This window comes from Scomber scombrus, chromosome 11 (genome assembly GCF_963691925.1).
Source record: "Scomber scombrus chromosome 11, fScoSco1.1, whole genome shotgun sequence".
Classification (NCBI taxonomy): Eukaryota; Metazoa; Chordata; class Actinopteri; order Scombriformes; family Scombridae; genus Scomber; species Scomber scombrus.
The window spans coordinates 31,248,280-31,267,102 of NC_084980.1; the positions used below are offsets into that span (position 1 = coordinate 31,248,280).

Below are 18,823 nucleotides of genomic sequence, written 5' to 3' on the forward strand. Positions count from 1 at the left end.
ACATCATCAGGATGGCTGCTGGTTGGGTTCATTATGTTGTTCGGCTCAATCCATCAAACATCCTGAAAATAACTGGACATCCACACATTTAAGTAAAGTTTTCACCTTTATAAGAAACTTAAATATTAACTTGCAGGATTATTTTCTGTAATTTTTGATGAAGTTTTGGAAACTTTTAATGACAGTTCTGGATTAATCTGGAATCTCTGTGCAGTGCATCAACTGGAGGCTGTGATTAAAGAAAGAAAGGCAGAAAGTGAACAATCAGTTCTTGAAGTTGATGTGTTGGAAGCAGGAAAAATGGACCAGCGTAAGGATCTGAGTTACTCTGACAAGAGCCAAATTGTGATGATTATATGACTGGGTCAGAGTATCTCCAGGACAGCAGGCCTTGTGTGGTGTTCCCAGTATGCAGTGGTCACTACTTAACAAAAGTGGTCCAAGGAATGACAACCAATGAACCTTTGACTGGGTCATGGTCACGTGGAAAAGAAGACCAGCTCATCTGGTCCAATCCCACAGAAGAGCTGTTGTTGCTCAAATTGCTGAAAAAGTCAATGCTGGTTATGATATACAGGAGTCAGAACACACAGAGCATCAGAGCTTGTTGTGTTTGAGGCTGTGAGGCTGCAGACCGGTCACAGTGCCCATGATGACCACTGTCCACCACTGAAACCATGGAGCAGTGGAAGAAGGTGGCCTGGTCTGATGTATCAGGTTTTTTTTTACATCATGTGGACAGTTGGGTGCATGTGCATCATTTACATGGGAAGAGATGGCACCAGGATGCATCATGGGAAGAAGGCCTGCTGGCAGAGAGGCAGTGTGATGCTCTGAGTGATGTTCTGCTTGGAAACTTTGGGTCCTGACATTCATGTGGAAGTTACTTTGACATGAACTACATACCTAAACATTGCTACAGAACAAGTACCTCCCTTCATGGCAAAGCTGTTACCTGATGGCAGTGACTTCTTTCAGCAGGACAATGCACCATGACACACTACCAAAACTGTTGGTTTGAGGAACATGATGAAGGGTTCAAGTTGTTGCCTTGGCCTCCAAGTTCCTCAGATCTCAATCTGATTGAGCATCTGTAGGATGTGCTGAATAAAGAAGTGTGATCCATGGTGGTCCCACCTCTTAACTTCCAGGACTTAAAGGATCTGCTGCTAACATCTTGGTACCAGATACCTGAGGACACCTTCAGAGGTCTCATGGAGTGTCTGTAACAAGGTAGTGGTTTGAATGTTTTGGCTGTTTGTGTATGTTTGATGGTGTCTTGTGTTTGAAGCATCATCCAGCTGGTTTGTCATTGATGTGGATTTGCTGCTCATGTGAATCCTCCCACAGTGTTTCATTAGCAGCTGTAACCACAGTGACTCTGATAAAACAGGAATTAGCAGAATCCATCTGATATGAAGCTGTGGTTTGAATACCACTTCCCTCCTCTTTGAAGAGTAGTCACATATCTGTGTTCAGGTTTTTGTACAGCCTCTTCTACACTTTCTATCACTGTGTGTCTAGAGCACAGTAGTAGAGAGCTGTGTCTGCCAGGGTTAGTCTCTGTATGGTCAGCTCAGTTGATGTTGGCGATGTTTTGGTTTTATATCTATCTTTATTCTCATCAGGAATATATTCTTGAGCACTCCATGATTTTGCTCCTTTCCAGAGTATAAACTCAGGTGCCTGAAGGTCAGAATGATGTTTGTACCAGTAAAGGAGAACATTATCCCAAGTTGTCTCATATGTACATGTGAGTGTGACAGATTGTCCTTCTCTTCTACTGACTTCATGTTGTTGAGGATATATTTTGTCTCCAGCTATTAGTCCTGGAAAAAGTAGAGAAAATGAAGCCATTAGACTAACATTGTTCATGAGGCTGAGAGGAGAAGACAGTGGAAAATGTCAACTGTACAGTGTTACTCTGTGGACACAAACTGATCAACTGTTCATTTGACTGATTTCTATAGAAATCATCTTCCAAGGTGTTACCTAGTGAAGGAAACATGTTGTATTAAAGTTCTGTTCCAGAGTGAAATATCCATCATTTGTAAAATATCACACAATGACAAAAACATACGAACCTACAAGAGTTGAAAAGAGTAAAATGACAGCGAGTGTTTCCATGTTTCCAGAAGTGAAATGCTGTAACTGAATGTTCAGTGTGAATAAGTGTTGAGTGGTTTTATGAGTTGTGTTTGGTCTGATGTTCACAGCTGGAATCAAACAGCTCTCTGCCATGCAGCCACCTCTGCAGTCAGTAGGAGGAGACTCATATGTCAAATTACATTCATTTCTAAAAGTCTTCATCACAGCTGTGTCTCATGAGGGAAAAGAATCTAGACTGTTTGATACCAAACCTCTGAAGTTTAACAGTGTGTGACTCCCTCTAGTGGATGTTGTGGAGTATTCTGTTGTCTTTGCTCCAAAGGTTTTTGTACGTTTAAAACGGAGGAAAACTTGTGCTCTCTCCAAAACACCAAACTGTTTTTACATAACATGTAAACTTTTCAAACTATGAACAGTCAAACGAGGAGTGGAAATCACTTTTTCTTCAAAGTTAGAGTGGAAGCGTCAGTTAGCTTGAGTGCGAGAAGCAGTAAAAAATAACCTTAATTTTTATTTTTAACTCGAGCTCACGGCCAAACCGTAAAAAGGAGACAAATAATTTTTTGTCAAAATGTCGACATAGGTGTTGGGATTCATAAAATGTGACGTTGACAGGCGGGGTCTGCACAAAATTCAAACGGGGGGCCGAGACCGGCGGCAATACCTGTCTAGCTCCCTATTGACCCTAATGTCAATGGGGAGCTTTTTTTTCAAAAGAATCTCACTCTGTCTTCGCACTGAGCTTACTCGCTCATTTTAAGGAATATCTGAATAAAATAAACGCTGTCAGAATCTGCCGGCTTCTGTGTCTCTCACGGTGTTTTCGGAGTTACGGTTTTCTCACAGTTTGCAATTGTTCGGGACCTTGTCAGAAGCCAAATTCTGGGGGCATTTTGAAAATTTCCAAGCAGATTCTCACACATCACCATGGCAACCGTAGAACCTTAGCTGCCCTTAGCAACCTGTTGCTGGGCAGAAACTTAGCTACTTTTTTGTGATTGGCTAATTCCTGTCTGTCTGTTTTGCCAGTTAACAGAGCTAGTATTGATACTCTCTCTCTCTCTCTCTCTCTAGAGTATCAATGTAATTCATATATGTATGAATTACATTTTTCTCTCTCTCTCTCTCTCTCTCTCTCTCTCCCTATGTAATTCATATATATATATATATATATATATATATATATATATATATATATATATATATATATATATATATATATATATATATTATATGAATTATATTGACACTCTTACTGCTCAAATGCAGGCAGGAACCAGACGGGGAGTTCCGGTCCTCTGTAATGAAGCCAACGCGGAAGTAACTTAAAACTGTATTTTATCAAAAGGCCACCAGGGGGCGACCGTTTTGGTGTCAAAAGGACTTCCGTCTCTATACAAGTCAATGGAGAATTCACCAACTTCTCACTTGATTTCTAACCTCAGTAAACGTTTTCAAAATGTGTTTATGGTCTCAATCGCTAGTTTAAAGCCTTCTTCAATGCAGTATGATGTTCATTTGGGACATTTTGGCCTCCCTGATTTTATATGTGACGATAAAGCAGGGTATGCATTAGGGCGTGGCTACGTCGTGATTGACAGGTTGATTGGTTCACAGGTTCAGGAGGGCGCCTCATGCTCCTCCTGATGCCCATATAAGTAGAATCCCTGTTTTTATTTTTCCAGGCCAATGGGTTACATCACGGATGTTATGTCCATTTCTTATATACAGTCTATGGTTTGAACACACTCTGTTTTGTGCTAACACAGAGTATGTTTGAAGTGTAAAGTGCTGTAGTGTAGTGCTTAGAGTGAGAGCATGTTGCTATTGCCTTGTGCTCTGTGTGCTACTCTCTGCTTACATCTACTGTTACACTTGATACTGACTATTAAGATGTACTTAATACTGCGACAGTAAAAGTTTCTTAGTTAGTGTTAGTGCAATTCTCCAAACCAGAATATGATCAGGGTGACTTTTGAACAGTCGAAATAAATCGTGTACTCATCCCGGCAGCAGCCCCGTGGCTCTCACAATGTCCCTGGAACTACTGCTTGTTATTGGACTGTAATGTTATAATATTGACCTTCTGAAAGGACTGCAGATGAAAATGATCTGGAAGCTAACTCTGCTCCAGGACATCACATGGAAACATTTATGTTTAACACTGTAAATGGTCCCAATAAACACATTACTACTACTACTATTACTACTAGATTCATCCCCTCTGTTACACTTCTTTGAAGAAAATCAAGTTTCAAATGTACTTTTTGTCATTCCAGCCACATTTATAGAATCCATACAGTGGAAGGAAACCTCCTCAGGACCAGAGTGCAAAAGAAAGAAAGAAATAAATAACTGAACATAGCTAAGGAACGTATGAGATGATTAAAAAGACAATAAAAACATAATAAATAATGTAAAATAGTTTGTTATTATGTAGATGTGTAAAAGTGCAGTATTACATATTTAAGAGTCTTGATATCTCCTGCTGACTCCCTCTAGTGGATGTTGTGGAGTATTCTGTTGTCTTTGCTCCAAAGGTTTTTGTACAGAGTTTTGGTGTTTCCTGTCACTGTGGGCTGCAGAGCACAGTAGTACACAGCAGAGTCTGTCACTGCAGCAGAGGAGATCTGCAGTTTGACTCCACGCTTTTGATCATATAGTTCAGTATAGTCACATGTTGATGTGTCCTTGGGCAAGATGCTTAACCCCAAATTGTTCCTGATAGCTGCACCAATGGTGTGTGAATGTTAATCAGTTGACTAATGTTTGAATGTAAATAGAATTTAGATCAATTTCAATCAGGCTTTCTTTCTACACATATGACACAAGGTTCTATTCTGGGTCCAGTCCTTTTCTCACTCATTCCAAGACTGAATGGGCCAGATGCAAGAATATGTTCATATTTTTCTTCTTAAATCTGTCGTACTTTTCTCGTGAGGTGGAATTTACGGGTGTGCCACGTCGGATTCACCAAACACTCGTATCACCAGGAAACAGTCGTAAATGACCTTCGTAAACATGATGAATCCCACTTGTTCTAAATGAACGTGCGTTCCCGAGAATAGTAAATTAACATGAATGACGCCCCCAAAATACCAAATAAGGTCAGACGACCGGCAGGTTGTGGAGAAGCTCCATTCATGAAAATGGCACTAAAGACTAAGAATAAGAACTTTACGAGCTCTCAGACTGAGGTCCCGCTCTCAGAAATAGATCAACAGAAACACAGATTATTATTTAGTGTTAGTGGAATTAAAGGTCCTGAGAAAGACAAAGAATGAGGAAAAATGAGCCGTGCTGTGAACGCTGTCTCAGCTGTTGCACCGTCACAGAAATAAAAACAAAAATGATTTAACATGAATTATGTCATCAGCCAGGGAGTTAAACTATTACTTCGATAAGCAATATTTCAATTAAATGAATAACAGTTCATAACTATTCATAAATTAAAATGACATTATGATGGCTGCAGATGATGGGAAACGCTGGTTAGTGGAGTTACTTGACCTCAGCTGTGCTTTTGATACCATTGATCATCGTTTTCTACTAAACAGGCTAAACCAGCTGTGTATTTCTGGGTCTACCTTGGATTGGTTCTCAGCATACATTGCTGATAGGAGCTTTTCAGTCTCTGTGGGTCAGTACATGTCAGACACAGCACCTCTGTCATGTGGTGTCCAGGGTTCTGTCCTGGGTCCTACATTGTTCTCTTGATTTATCTCTTGGGCAGATTATTAGCATTATCATTTTTATGCCGATGATATTAAATTGTATTGCTCATTTCAAACCAAATACTGGTGCTGACCTATAGAGCCTTGCATGGTCAAACGCCCAGTATATCACTGCCCTTCACCCTTATACAAGTGCTGCAAAAGCATTTAATGGAAATTAAAGAATGGATGCATCAAAACTACCTGCAGCTTAATAATAATAAAACAGAGATTCTACTGATTGGTCCACGCTGCACAACTGAGCTTTTATTTTTCTAGACATGATTATTACAACTCTCTATACTCCTGTCTTAGTCAGAAGCAACTGTCATGCCTTTGTCATTTTTCTCACCAGGGAAAAGAATCTAGACTGTTTGATACCAAACCTCTGAAGTTTAACAGTGTGTGACTCCCTCTAGTGGATGTTGTGGAGTATTCTGTTGTCTTTGCTCCAAAGGTTTTTGTACAGAGTTTTGGTGTTTCCTGTCACTGTGGGCTGCAGAGCACAGTAGTACACAGCAGAGTCAGACACTGCAGCAGAGGAGATCTGCAGGTTGACTTCATTTATTTTCTTATTCAGTTTAGCAGTCAGTCGAGGATTTGGAGGTTTTGCTTCAACCACAGTAGGAGATGTTGTATCAGTGATCAGGAGAAGGAACTGAGGAGCTGATCCAGGATCTTGTCGATACCACTGGAAATTATTAGCTTTAACTGAATAGTTACAGGACAGAGTAACAGTATGTCCCTCTGATGAAAACACTTCAGCACTGCTGGCTGTAATATCATCTTCCAAGGTGTTACCTAGTGAAGGAAACATGTTGTATTAAAGTTCTGTTCCAGAGTGAAATATCCATCATTTGTAAAATATCACACAATGACAAAAACATACGTACCTACAAGAGTTGAAAAGAGTAAAATGACAGCGAGTGTTTCCATGTTTCCAGAAGTGAAATGCTGTAACTGAATGTTCAGTGTGAATAAGTGTTGAGTGGTTTTGTGAGTTGTGTTTGGTCTGATGTTCACAGCTGGAATCAAACAGCTCTCTGCCATGCAGCCACCTCTGCAGTCAGTAGGAGGAGACTCATATGTCAAATTACATTCATTTCTAAAAGTCTTCATCACAGCTGTGTCTCATGAGGGAAAATAATCTAGACTATTTGATACCAAACCTCTGAAGTTTAACAGTGTGTGACTCCATCTAGTGGATGTTGTGGAGTATTCTGTTGTCTTTGCTCCAAAGGTTTTTGTACAGAGTTTTGGTGTTTCCTGTCACTGTGGGCTGCAGAGCACAGTAGTACACAGCAGAGTCAGACAGCTGCAGCTTCTGGATCTTCAGAGGAACTGATCTTGAGGTTGAGTTCAAAGTTGATGAAAATCTTTCCTTAAACTCATCTACTGTGTTCCCTTCATCCAGTTTATAGCGGCTCAGGATGAATTTGGGTCTGTTGTTTCCATCCTGTTTGTACCAGAAGAGGTTAGTTTGTGTTGAACTGGTTTTATATTGACATCCAAGTGTTACTGTCTGTCCTTCAGTAGCAGTCACATCTCCTTTTGGCTGCAGCACGTTGTCTTGTTGTGCTCTGCATTCTGTAAAACAGCAACAAACAGTATCAGTGAGCTGTTAAAGAATCATGTCAATGTTGGATTGATATCACAGAAACAGAGCTGTGTTCATACCAAGGCACATAGCAGCCAGCAACACTGAGATGAACAGAGACGTCATATCTGCAGTGTTGAGTAACTCTGAGCTACAGCGAGTATAAAGAAGACTCTGATCTCTGTTTAGTCTTCATCAACACTAAGTTGGTGGATTTAAAGGAGGAGTCTGATCACAGTGACAGAGCTCATTCACAGCCCTGTGTTATTCCTCCTACTGACAACTTTACACTAAACACATGTTTGTGCCTCTCTCCTTTCCTAGCATAGCTTGTCTTGCATGTTTTCATCACTGGAGATTTAATGTGCCAGGTGATTCCAGGTGTTGAAGGAGGGGGTGGAGGAGGCATGCTACAGCATCCTTCGTCCCCCGCCTGGCCCTGTAAGCAAACTGATGTGGGTCCAGCAGTGGGCTGACGACTGGCAGGATGATATGGAGGATGAGTTTTTCCAGGCATTTCATTATAATAGAGGTGAGTGCAACTGGACGGTAGTGATTTGGTTCAGAGGGGCGTGGTTTCTTAGGTATAGGGATGATGGTTGATGTTTTCCAGATGGTGGGGAAGGATGCTGACCTGTATGATTCCCAGAAGACGGAGTGAAGAGGGGGGGCCAGTTCCATGGCGCAAAGCTTTAACACCTTGGCTGAGATGTTATCAGGCCCGGGTGCCTTTCCAGTTTTGTACCTACTCAGCTGCTGCTGTACGTCCACTGTGGTGAATGGAGGGTGTGCAGGTACGTCCAGGGGGAGGGCATTGAGCAGCTCCTCATATGTGGCAGAGTGGTCTTGGGTGTCGAACCGTGTGTAGAAGGAGTTCAGGATTTGCAGCAAAGGTGGTGGGATCTGTGATTGTGGAGTGAGCCTGACTGATTAATTGACCGGTGAGAATCTTAACTTTATGGAAGGCTTGTTTAGTGTTCACGGTGCTGAATTCCTGCTCCAGTCTGTCCTTGTATTTTTGTTTGGCCTTGATGATGTCAATCTTTATTTGTCTGTTGAGTGAGTTGACAGCAGTCCAGTCCTTGCGCTTAACAGCCTTGTGCTTTTCCCTCAGGCTGTTTTTGATGTGGTAGGTGATCCAGGGTTTGGAGTTAGGATATCTCCTGACAGTTCTGATGGGGATGGTGCATGAGATACAGAAATGAATGTAGTCCATGATCAATGATCCAAATCATCCTGAAAAATGTCTGAGCTTCGACCAGAGGGAGGCGCGGTGGATGTGTGGTTTGTTGTGTTTCAGTTCCGATTTGTAGTGTGGCAAGAGGAAAACAACATTGTGATCGGAGTAGCCGAGTGGAGGGTGTGCGTGAGCAATAAACGCATCATAAGTTTCTTATACTTCATCATTCTGCCGTGGATCAGGAGGTAGAGCGGTCGTCCACCAATTAGAAGATTGGCAGTTCGATTCCTGGCTCCTCTAGTCCACATGTTGATGTGTCCCGTTGCTGTGCCAACGGTGTATGAATGGTTAGTTTCCTCCTGGTGAGCAGGTTGGCAGCCTGTATGGTAGCTCCTGCCATCAGTGTGTGAATGTGACATGTAGTGTAAAAAAGCTTTGAGTGGTCATAATGAAAGTGCAGTCCATTTACCATTACATTTATTTATTTATGCATCATTTATTAGTAGTTTGTAGTCAATAAAGTCCATAAAATTCACTCAATTGTGTGTGATTATTCTTTGAAGTGATACAGGGGATCTATTGAACCAAATTCAGAAATGTATCTTCCAGATTTATCAATGTATTGATTTATTAAACTTAATAAATCAATTAATTAATTAATTAAATGTTTCTCCTAAAGAAGGAGGTGGTGCCCCTTTATTAACGAGAGTCCACACTGCACAACTGAGCTTTTATTTTTTATGAACTAGATTATTGCAACTCTCTGAACTCATTTTACAAAGAAGCAACTGGTTCAAGATTCAGTTACCAGGCTTTTAATGGGTATTAAGAAAAGGGTCCATGTTACACCTGTTTTAGCCTCATTGTAATATTTGTTTTGAAAAGTTTTATACAAATAAAATTATTCTTATTATTATTATTATTATTATTTATATTGTCATCATCTTTCAGGGTTCATTTTCAAGAATCTAGACTGCTTGATACCAAACCTCTGAAGTTTAACAGTGTGTGACTCCCTCTAGTGGATGTTGTGGAGTATTCTGTTGTCTTTGCTCCAAAGGTTTTTGTTCAGAGTTTTGGTGTTTCCTGTCACTGTGGGCCGCAGAGCACAGTAGTACACAGCAGAGTCAGACAGCTGCAGCTTCTGAATCTTAAGATGAACTGATGGCTTGTTGAGTGTAGCATCAAATCTGTCTTTTGGGAACCCTGCAGCATTATCTCCTGTTCCAGATGAACGATGCAAAACATACTTTGGGAAACCATTTCCTTCTTGTTTGTACCAGAACAAAGTGGGACTGTAACTGCTATCAAAAGTACAATTAAGTGTAACTGTCTGTCCTTCAGTAGCAATGACATCTCCTGGTGGCTGGATCACTTTGTCTTGTCCTTTACACTCTGGGGAAGAACAGAACATGCAGAGGAAGAGATGAATCAATAAAGATGATTGATTAAAGGAGAACAATCAGCAGGTTTGTTTGTGAATTGACTTCCACAAAATCATCCAGCTGTGAAAAACAGATATGTGGTTAATACATCAGGTAAAATGAGACTTTGATCTGTGTTCTAACACTCACCTATAAAGTGAGATAAAAGTATAAAGAGGTAAAGCAACATGTCTTTGGAGTTGTTGAAAGCAAACAGACAGCAGATGATCAATGTTCTTCCACTGCAGTAGAATGAAGAAACTAAACAGCCTCTCTGCTGCACAGCCCTTCTCCTCAGCATCAAGCTGATTGGGATTTGACTTCCTCAAACATTTCTGCTCTGGAGACAGAAATAATCTCATTGGTTGAGTTGAACCTCAGTGGGCGGGGCCAGGAAATCACCTCTATAGCTTCATGAAGCACCAATGATATCATGCACTTCATCACAGTTTGACACGGTTTTCAGTTGTGTTAAGTTTCAGTTGAACACTGAGATTCAACCCTTCTGTTACACTTCTGTGATTCAGCTGTGGAAATGATGCTGCAGTCACCATCATAATGCAGGTTTCACATTGTTGGATACAGATGGGTCTTTTGTAGGGCTGAGTCACATATGTGAAGATTCAAACCTCTGAAGTTAAACATTGTGTGACTCCCTCTAGTGGATGTTATGGAGTATTCTGTTGTCTTTGCTCCAAAGGTTTTTGTACAGAGTTTTGGTGTTTCCTGTCACTGTGGGCTGCAGAGCACAGTAGTACACAGCAGAGTCAGACAGCTGCAGCTTCTGGATCTTCAGAGGAACTGACGTCCCGTTGACTGTAGCATCAATCCTCTCTTCCTCTGCAGGATTAGCTTCTATTCCAGACTTGAAACGTTGCAATAACAACTTTGGGAAATCATTAACTTCTTGTTTGTACCACAACAAAGTGGGACTTCCACTGGTCTGAAATGTACAATTAAGTGTAACTGTCTGTCCTTCAGTAGCAATGACATCTCCTGGTGGCTGGTTCACTCTGTCTTGTCCTTTACACTCTGGGGAAGAACAGAACATGCAGAGGAAGAGATGAATTAATAAAGATGATTGATTAAAGGAGAACAATCAGCAGGTTAAAAGAGTTACCTAGCCAGAGAGTCAGAATCAGGATGTTTCTCAGCCAGTGTTTCATGTCTGCAGTGAGAGGGGAGGAGAGAGAGGAAGAACATTGATACTCTGATGGATCTGGGCCTTCACATCATTGGCCCTTCCTCTTTATCATCTGTTGAGGAACTCTCAACATTTACATCACATTTACATTTCAGCTGTTTAGCTGCCGCTCTTATCCAGAGCAGCTCATCATGAGGAGATTGAACCTGTCAACTCTTTTAAACAGGAAGGTCTCTTTAATCAGTGAACCACCCTGGTATTCCACCATCATCATCATCATCCTCTCAATAAGCTTCATTTATTTGTTGGAGATATAAAAGAGATGTTTTTATCAAAGTGTTAAGTGTCCTATCATATAACGTCTCCTGGAGCTAACATGAGGTCTGTCACCACATCTGATCAACAATGACAGAAACACAAACTGTGGAGAAAAAGGACGTTCTTGTCAAGTTCTTCTGTGTAAAGAAAATTATAATCAAGCTCACTATGAGCTGGATTAGACGTGTTTATGAAGATGTAAAAAGAAAGACACAGTAGTAAGTTTCATTTTATCAGTGAATCATGTTGTCAGTGTCCACCTGATGGCGCTGTTGTTGAATAAAAGGATGAGTTGAAGTGTGTAAATGTTGAGTGAGGAGCTGTCAGGTTTTTGTACAGAGACTGTGGGTTTGCTGTCACTGTGGGCCTCACAGCACAGTAGTACAGAGCAGAGTCTGTCACTGCAGCAGAGGAGATCTGCAGGTTGACTCCACGCTTTTCTCCAGACAGTTTAGCAGAGAACCTTTTGTTAAGTGAGTCTGCAGGTCTAGGAATGTTCAATCCTGAGATGTAGATGATGAACTCTGGTGGTTTTCCTGGATATTGTCGATACCAGAAGAAATGATCATTACCATCAGCTTCTTTGGAGTATTTGTAGGACAGAGTAACAGTGCTGCCTTCTAAACTGTACTCTTCATTGTTGACTGGAGTGAGTTCTTCACAGCTGACACCTAAAGGAAGAGATAACTCTGTTATAACATGTTGTCAAAGACTCATCAAAGGAATATGTACAACTTCATGCTCAGTTTTGAAGCAAACATCAATAGAAGTAAATATGAAGTGTGTCTCCTACCTGTTAGTGTGATCAGAAACACAGTTGAAAACAGACTTAATTGCATTGACACCATCTTGAAGACAACAAGAAACTGTGTGTGTTGTTTAGTATGAAACACCACAGTGAAAGTTTGTGTCTTTCTGTACTTCAGTGACAGTTTTGCTCCTCCCTTAATCTCCTCCTCCCTGCTCTCACAGCTCTGACTCATAATGTCTTCAATGTAGTAGTTTGAATTAATAATGTTGTTTTAAACAGTAAAGATACTAACTATATTTGACATATGCTAAATGAAATGTAATAATTGACTCCTTTAGGATAAAACAGCAGTGAGGAGAAAGTGGAGCCTTGGTGGGAGCCTCTCAGCTGTTAGTGTTGTTGTCAGAAGAGTTACTGTGTGATACTCTCTCATTTATGTGAACCATACTTCATAGCTATCAGGACAGTCTACATCATTCATTAAAGATAGATAGATAGATAGATAGATAGATAGATAGATAGATAGATAGATAGATAGATAGATAGATAGATAGATAGATAGATAGATAGATAGATAGATAGATAGATAGATAGATAGATAGATAGATAGATAGATAGATAGGCTTTATTGTCCCATGGGGAAATTCGTTTTCACAATCTGTCAACATCATGCACAAACACCACTAATCATTGAACAACCGACACATATCACACTCAGGAGGGCTGGGTCCATATAAGGTTATTGGGGGAGGTTATTGAGTGCTGAGATGGCAGACGGGACCAAGCTCTTGCTGAAGCCCGTCTCCATCTCAGAGTCCTGTATCTGCGACCAGACGGCAGCAGTGTGAAGTGAGGGTAGAGAGGGTGATCCGGGTCGTTGGTTGTTGCTTGTGCGAGGCGTGTGACTGCTCTGTGGTTGAGCTCGGTGAGGTTGGGTGTGGGATGGTTGATGATCTTGGATGCGGTGTGTGTTATTTTAGTCAGTTTGTTCCTGTTAGTGGTGGACAGCATGTTGTAAAAACAGGGTGAACAGTAAAGGAGGATGGGTTGGATGATGCTGGTGTACAGTAGTGACAGAAGGTGGGGGGTAACAGAGAGGGCACAGAGTTTGCGGATGACATGGAGTCTCTGTTGGGACCTTTTGTGAATGTTGGTGATGTGTTGATCAGATGTCAGTTTATTGTCTATGGTGAGTCTGAGGTATTTGAAGTGGCTGACCTGTTCAACTGTTTGGTTATGGATGGAGGTGGGGACAAGTCCAGATGGGGGTGTGCGTGAAGTGTGGATGACCATTTCTTTTGTTTTGACCACGTTTAGTTCCAGAAAGTTATTGGTGCACCACTGAGTGAAGTGAGGAACGTTGGTAGGCAGTAATTGAGTTATTGTCACTGAGCAGACCTAGGATGGCAGTGTCATCTGAATACTTGTAGTATGTGGTGATTGGTGAGGGGCTGATGCAGTCATTTGTGTAGAGGGTGTAGAGAAAAGGGCTGAGGACACAACCCTGCTGGGCTCCAGTGTTGGTGATGATGGTTGATGATGTGACTGTGCCTATCCTTACAGCCTGTGGTCTATTGGTGAGGAAGTTGTGAACCCAGCGGATGAGGAGTGGAGATATGTTGAGGTGACGGAGTTTCTTGATCATCTGGTGGCGTTGGATTGTATTGAAGGCTGAGCTGAAGTCTATGAAGAGGATGGATGCAAAGGTGCCAGGTGATTCATTAAAATGTGTTACATCTCAGCTTCTGATTTTAACTGGTTTAAATCTTATCTCTCTAACATAACATTATCAGTACTGCTTGGTAACTCCTCATCCTCCTCTACTCATATCACTTGTGGGGTGCCACAAGGCTCCATTCTGTCACATAATATGACCACTGTTATGCAGACGATACCCAGATATACATCATCTTCTCCCCAAATGTCCTAAACAGCCTAATCCACCAGTAAAAGTGTTTACCTGAAATTAAAGAATGGATGCATCAAAACTACCTGCAGCTTAATAATAATAAAACAGAGATTCTACTGATTGGTCCACACTGCACAACTGAGCTTTTATTGATTATTACAACTCTCTGTACTCCTGTCTTAAGTCAGAAGCAACTGTCATGCCTTTGTCATTTAATCACCAGGGGCCTGTTTCAGGAAGCAGGTTTAACTAACTCTGAGTTAAAACCTTAACACTAGGTTGACCGACTCTGAGATGTCAAACTCAGAGTTTTCGGTTTCAGAACAGGTGATAACAGTTAGTTCAATCAACTCTGAGTCAAAGTAACTCTGAGTGAAGCTCATGCATGAGGAGATACCAAGCCCTCATCAATGGAGCACAGATAACATGATTCACCATGGCAACAGGTGAAACAAAGGGCTCAGTCCTCCTACTTCTCCCCAGTGGAGTTAGAAATATTAATGAATGCAGATGATAAGAATATACTTAAGAAAAAAAAGAAATACAGTAGCAGCAGCAAAAGAACATGAGCTGACGTGGCAGAAAATTACCAACCGAGTCAATGTGTGAGTATTAATGAAAAAAAGTTTTGTCTCGAGTGTTCCACTTATTAAACATTTATATTCTGTGTATGTGTGTGTGTATGTGTTTGTGTGTGACACATTTAATATTCATGCAGACCCCAACAGGTACAAAACGCAGGCCTACTTGGCAGCAACTGAATATGAAATATATAAAAATATAGCTCAAACAAGTCAGGTATAATTTCATTACAAGCAATTGTGATGTTGTTTAGCCTGCCCTCATTAAACAGCATTCAGTGGCTACATTCAACATGTGATATATTTCAGTACTTAGTGAAATCTTCTAAGCAAAAAAGAGAGTCAATTTTTCAGCCATCCCAACACCACCAGTATCTATTAAATATTGTATATTTGAAAGCCTAAATGCCTTTATACATACAACACTACCAAAGTGTAAACGTTTCAGTGCAAGAGTCACATTTCTTTTTTTTTTCTTTTTTTTTTTAAAGATTCATGTTTGGGCACTTTCACCTTAATTTAACATTAGCTGGTAAAGAGGTTGACAGGAAACAGGAAGAGAAAAGGAGTGGAAAGACCTGCAGGAATCGCAGGTGCTCGCTGGAATCGAACCAGGGATACTGTCATTATGAGGCATGCGCAGTAACCACTTGGCTATCAATAACTTTAAAACATTACGTCTCTGACAGCCTGACAGACGGTTGCCTTGGTAACCAGATGTTACATATAAAACTTCCATTGGCAAAGAAATAAACAAAGTGCAACACAAAAAACTTGTTCTGAACTGAGAGCATGTCCACGATGTGTCGTACAGACGATACGAGGGCTGAGAATATTGTTCAGATAAATGATCGATTGTACAGAAAAACGGAAACACTCAAACAGAACATCATCAGAGATAAAACATCCCAGCGGGGTCTGATCACCCTCTGACGGAGATTTCTGCTTCGTATTTGTGCTTCAATATTAACTAACTCTTTAAGAAATGTCTGACAGCTTCTTCAGTCTGCAGGCTTCAGTAAAAAGGAGGAGAAACTCAGGGTTAGTTGAAGAAAACCTGCCAGCGAGCAGGTTAGGTTCACGGAGTATGTTGCCAGGGTAATTGACCCGGAGTTAAGCTGAACTGGCTTTGTGAAACCGAAAAACCAGAGTTTCCCTCATCTTAGGGTTAACTAACTCAGAGTTTTCACTAAACCTGCTTTCTGACACGGGCACCAGTTGTAAGAATCTAGACTGTTTGATACCAAACCTCTGAAGTTTAACAGTGTGTGACTCCCTCTAGTGGATGTTGTGGAGTATTCTGTTGTCTTTGCTCCAAAGGTTTTTGTACAGAGTTTTGGTGTTTCCTGTCACTGTGGGCTGCAGAGCACAGTAGTACACAGCAGAGTCAGACAGCTGCAGCTTCTGGATCTTCAGAGGAACTGACGTCCCGTTGACTGTAGCATCGAATCTGTCTTTCTGGAAATCAGGAGCATTAACGCCTGTTCCAGTCTTGAAACGTTGCAAAACATACTTTGGAAAATCGTTTACTTCTTGTTTGTACCAGAACAGATATGCATTTGGAGCACTGGTATCAAATGTACAATTAAGTGTAACTGTCAGTCCTTCAGTAGCAATGACATCTCCTGGTGGCTGGATCACTTTGTCTTGTCCTTTACACTCTGGGGAAGAACAGAACATGCAGAGGAAGAGTTGAATCAATAAAGATGATTGATTAAAGGAGAACAATCAGCAGGTTTGTTTGTGAATTGACTTCCACAAAATCATCCAGCTGTGAAAAACAGATATGTGGTTAATACATCAGGTAAAATGAGACTTTGATCTGTGTTCTAACACTCACCTATAAAGTGAGATAAAAGTATAAAGAGGTAAAGCAACATGTCTTTGGAGTTGTTGAAAGCAAACAGACAGCAGATGATCAATGTTCTTCCACTGCAGTAGAATGAAGAAACTAAACAGCCTCTCTGCTGCACAGCCCTTCTCCTCAGCATCAAGCTGATTGGGATTTGACTTCCTCAAACATTTCTGCTCTGGAGACACAAATAATCTCATTGGTTTAGTTGAACCTCAGTGGGCGGGACAACCCTCTTGTTATGTGATAAAAAGAGGATGTGATGGTGACAAGCTCTGAGACTTTCGGTACAGCAAGTAGCTTGGAAAGGTTTAGAAAGAATCAAGGAACTATTGTGTTTGATGGTGTCTTGTGTTTGAAGCATCATCCAGCTGGTTTGTCATTGATGTGGATTTGCTGCTCATGTGAATCCTCCCACAGTGTTTCATTAGCAGCTGTAACCACAGTGACTCTGATAAAACAGGAATTAGCAGAATCCATCTGATATGAAGCTGTGGTTTGAATACCACTTCCCTCCTCTTTGAAGAGTAGTCACATATCTGTGTTCAGGTTTTTGTACAGCCTCTTCTACACTTTCTATCACTGTGTGTCTAGAGCACAGTAGTAGAGAGCTGTGTCTGCCAGGGTTAGTCTCTGTATGGTCAGCTCAGTTGATATTCGCGATGTTTGGGATTTATATCTATCTTTATTCTCATCAGGAATATATTGAGAACCGCTATATGATTTTGCTCCTTTGTAGAGTATAAACTCAGGTGCCTGAAGGTCTGAATGATGTTTGTACCAGTAAAGGAGAACATTATTCTCAGTTGTCTCATATGTACATGTGAGTGTGACAGATTGTCCTTCTCTTCTACTGACTTCATGTTGTTGAGGATAGATTTTGTCTCCAGCTATTAATCCTGGAAAAAGTAGAGAAAATGAAGCCATTAGACTAACATTGTTCATGAGGCTGAGAGGAGAAGACAGTGGAAAATGTCAACTGTACAGTGTTACTCTGTGGACACAAACTGATCAAAACACACATTTATGCTCTGAACTCTGGATACTAGAAATAAAAAGCTGGAAAAGTCAGTCAGTACAATTTACATATATTTGTACAAGATGATAAAAACATGAAGTGTTTTCTATGTTACCAAAGAAAAGAGCAGCAAGAATAATCCACAGCCAATGTTCCATCTCTACAACAAGGTTTAAATCAACAGGAGAAACTATGTGATGTTCAACATTCAGTGTGAGAATTGTTCTCTTCACAGCAGCAGTTATTATTGACAGAATGGTTGAACACAGTGCAGAAGTAGTGCACCGCCTACTTGATAATGTGGCCCTCTAGTGGAGGTAAAAAGTTCAGTACAACAGTGTGGAAAAAAGGCTTCCAGCAGCTTGTCAGTGTGTCAGCTTGTGTTTTTGTACAGAGACTGTGGGTTTGCTGTCACTGTGGGCCTCACAGCACAGTAGTACAGAGCAGAGTCTGTCACTGCAGCAGAGGAGATCTGCAGGTCTACATGATTTTCTCCAGACAGTTTAGCAGAGAACCTTTTGTTAAGTGAGTCTGCAGGTCTAGAAATGTTCAATCCTGAGATGTACATGATGAACTCTGGTGGTTTTCCTGGATATTGTTGGTACCAGAAGAACTCATCACTACTCGCTATAGTTTTGTAGTATTTGTAGGACAGAGTAACAGAGCTGCCTTCTAAACTGTACTCTTCATTCTTGACTGGAGTGAGTTCTTCACAGCTGACACCTAAAGGAAGAGATAACTCTGTTAGAGTTAATGTTTTAAATGTTTCATCAGTGAAATTCCTTTTTAAGTCAAAGTAATAAAATATTATGCAGTAGTTAATTCGTTCACCTACCTGTCAGTGTGATGAGAAACAAAGTCAGAAACAGACTAAAGTGCACTGACAGCATCTTAAAACCAGCTGTGTTTGTTCTGAAGTCCACAGTGAAAGTTTGTGTCTTCTCTGAACTTCAGTCACAGGTTTTCTCCTCCTCTTCAGCTCTGTTTGTTCTTCCTGCTGCTGTCTGTCTCTTCACAACAAACTGTGATCCAGAGATGGGAGTAAGTCACACATATGCAAGTCTCAAGTCATTTTTGTGAGAGTCAAGTCGAGTCAAGCAAGTCACAAGTCAAGTCATAGAAATATAATAAGCTGGAAGACAACCGTCTTAAAACTTTAAACTTTTTTGTACAAAAGGGCTAACAAATAGAGGAAGGGGATATAAGGCTCAAGAATAATTATAAATA

At 40.9% G+C, this 18,823-nt stretch overlaps 1 gene segment (V, D, J or C); it reads right to left on the bottom strand.

Moving 5' to 3' along the window:
- Nucleotides 1-16,076: 16,076 nt before the first annotated feature.
- LOC133991207 (T-cell receptor alpha chain V region CTL-F3-like) lies at nt 16,077-17,754 on the bottom strand (the record flags this gene model as incomplete). The annotated part of the segment is given in 2 exon segments: nt 16,077-16,387; nt 17,712-17,754. Coding segments are annotated over 2 exon segments (354 nt in total), but the record flags the coding sequence as incomplete, so codon positions are not given.
- Between the last annotated feature and the right edge of the window lie 1,069 nt (nt 17,755-18,823).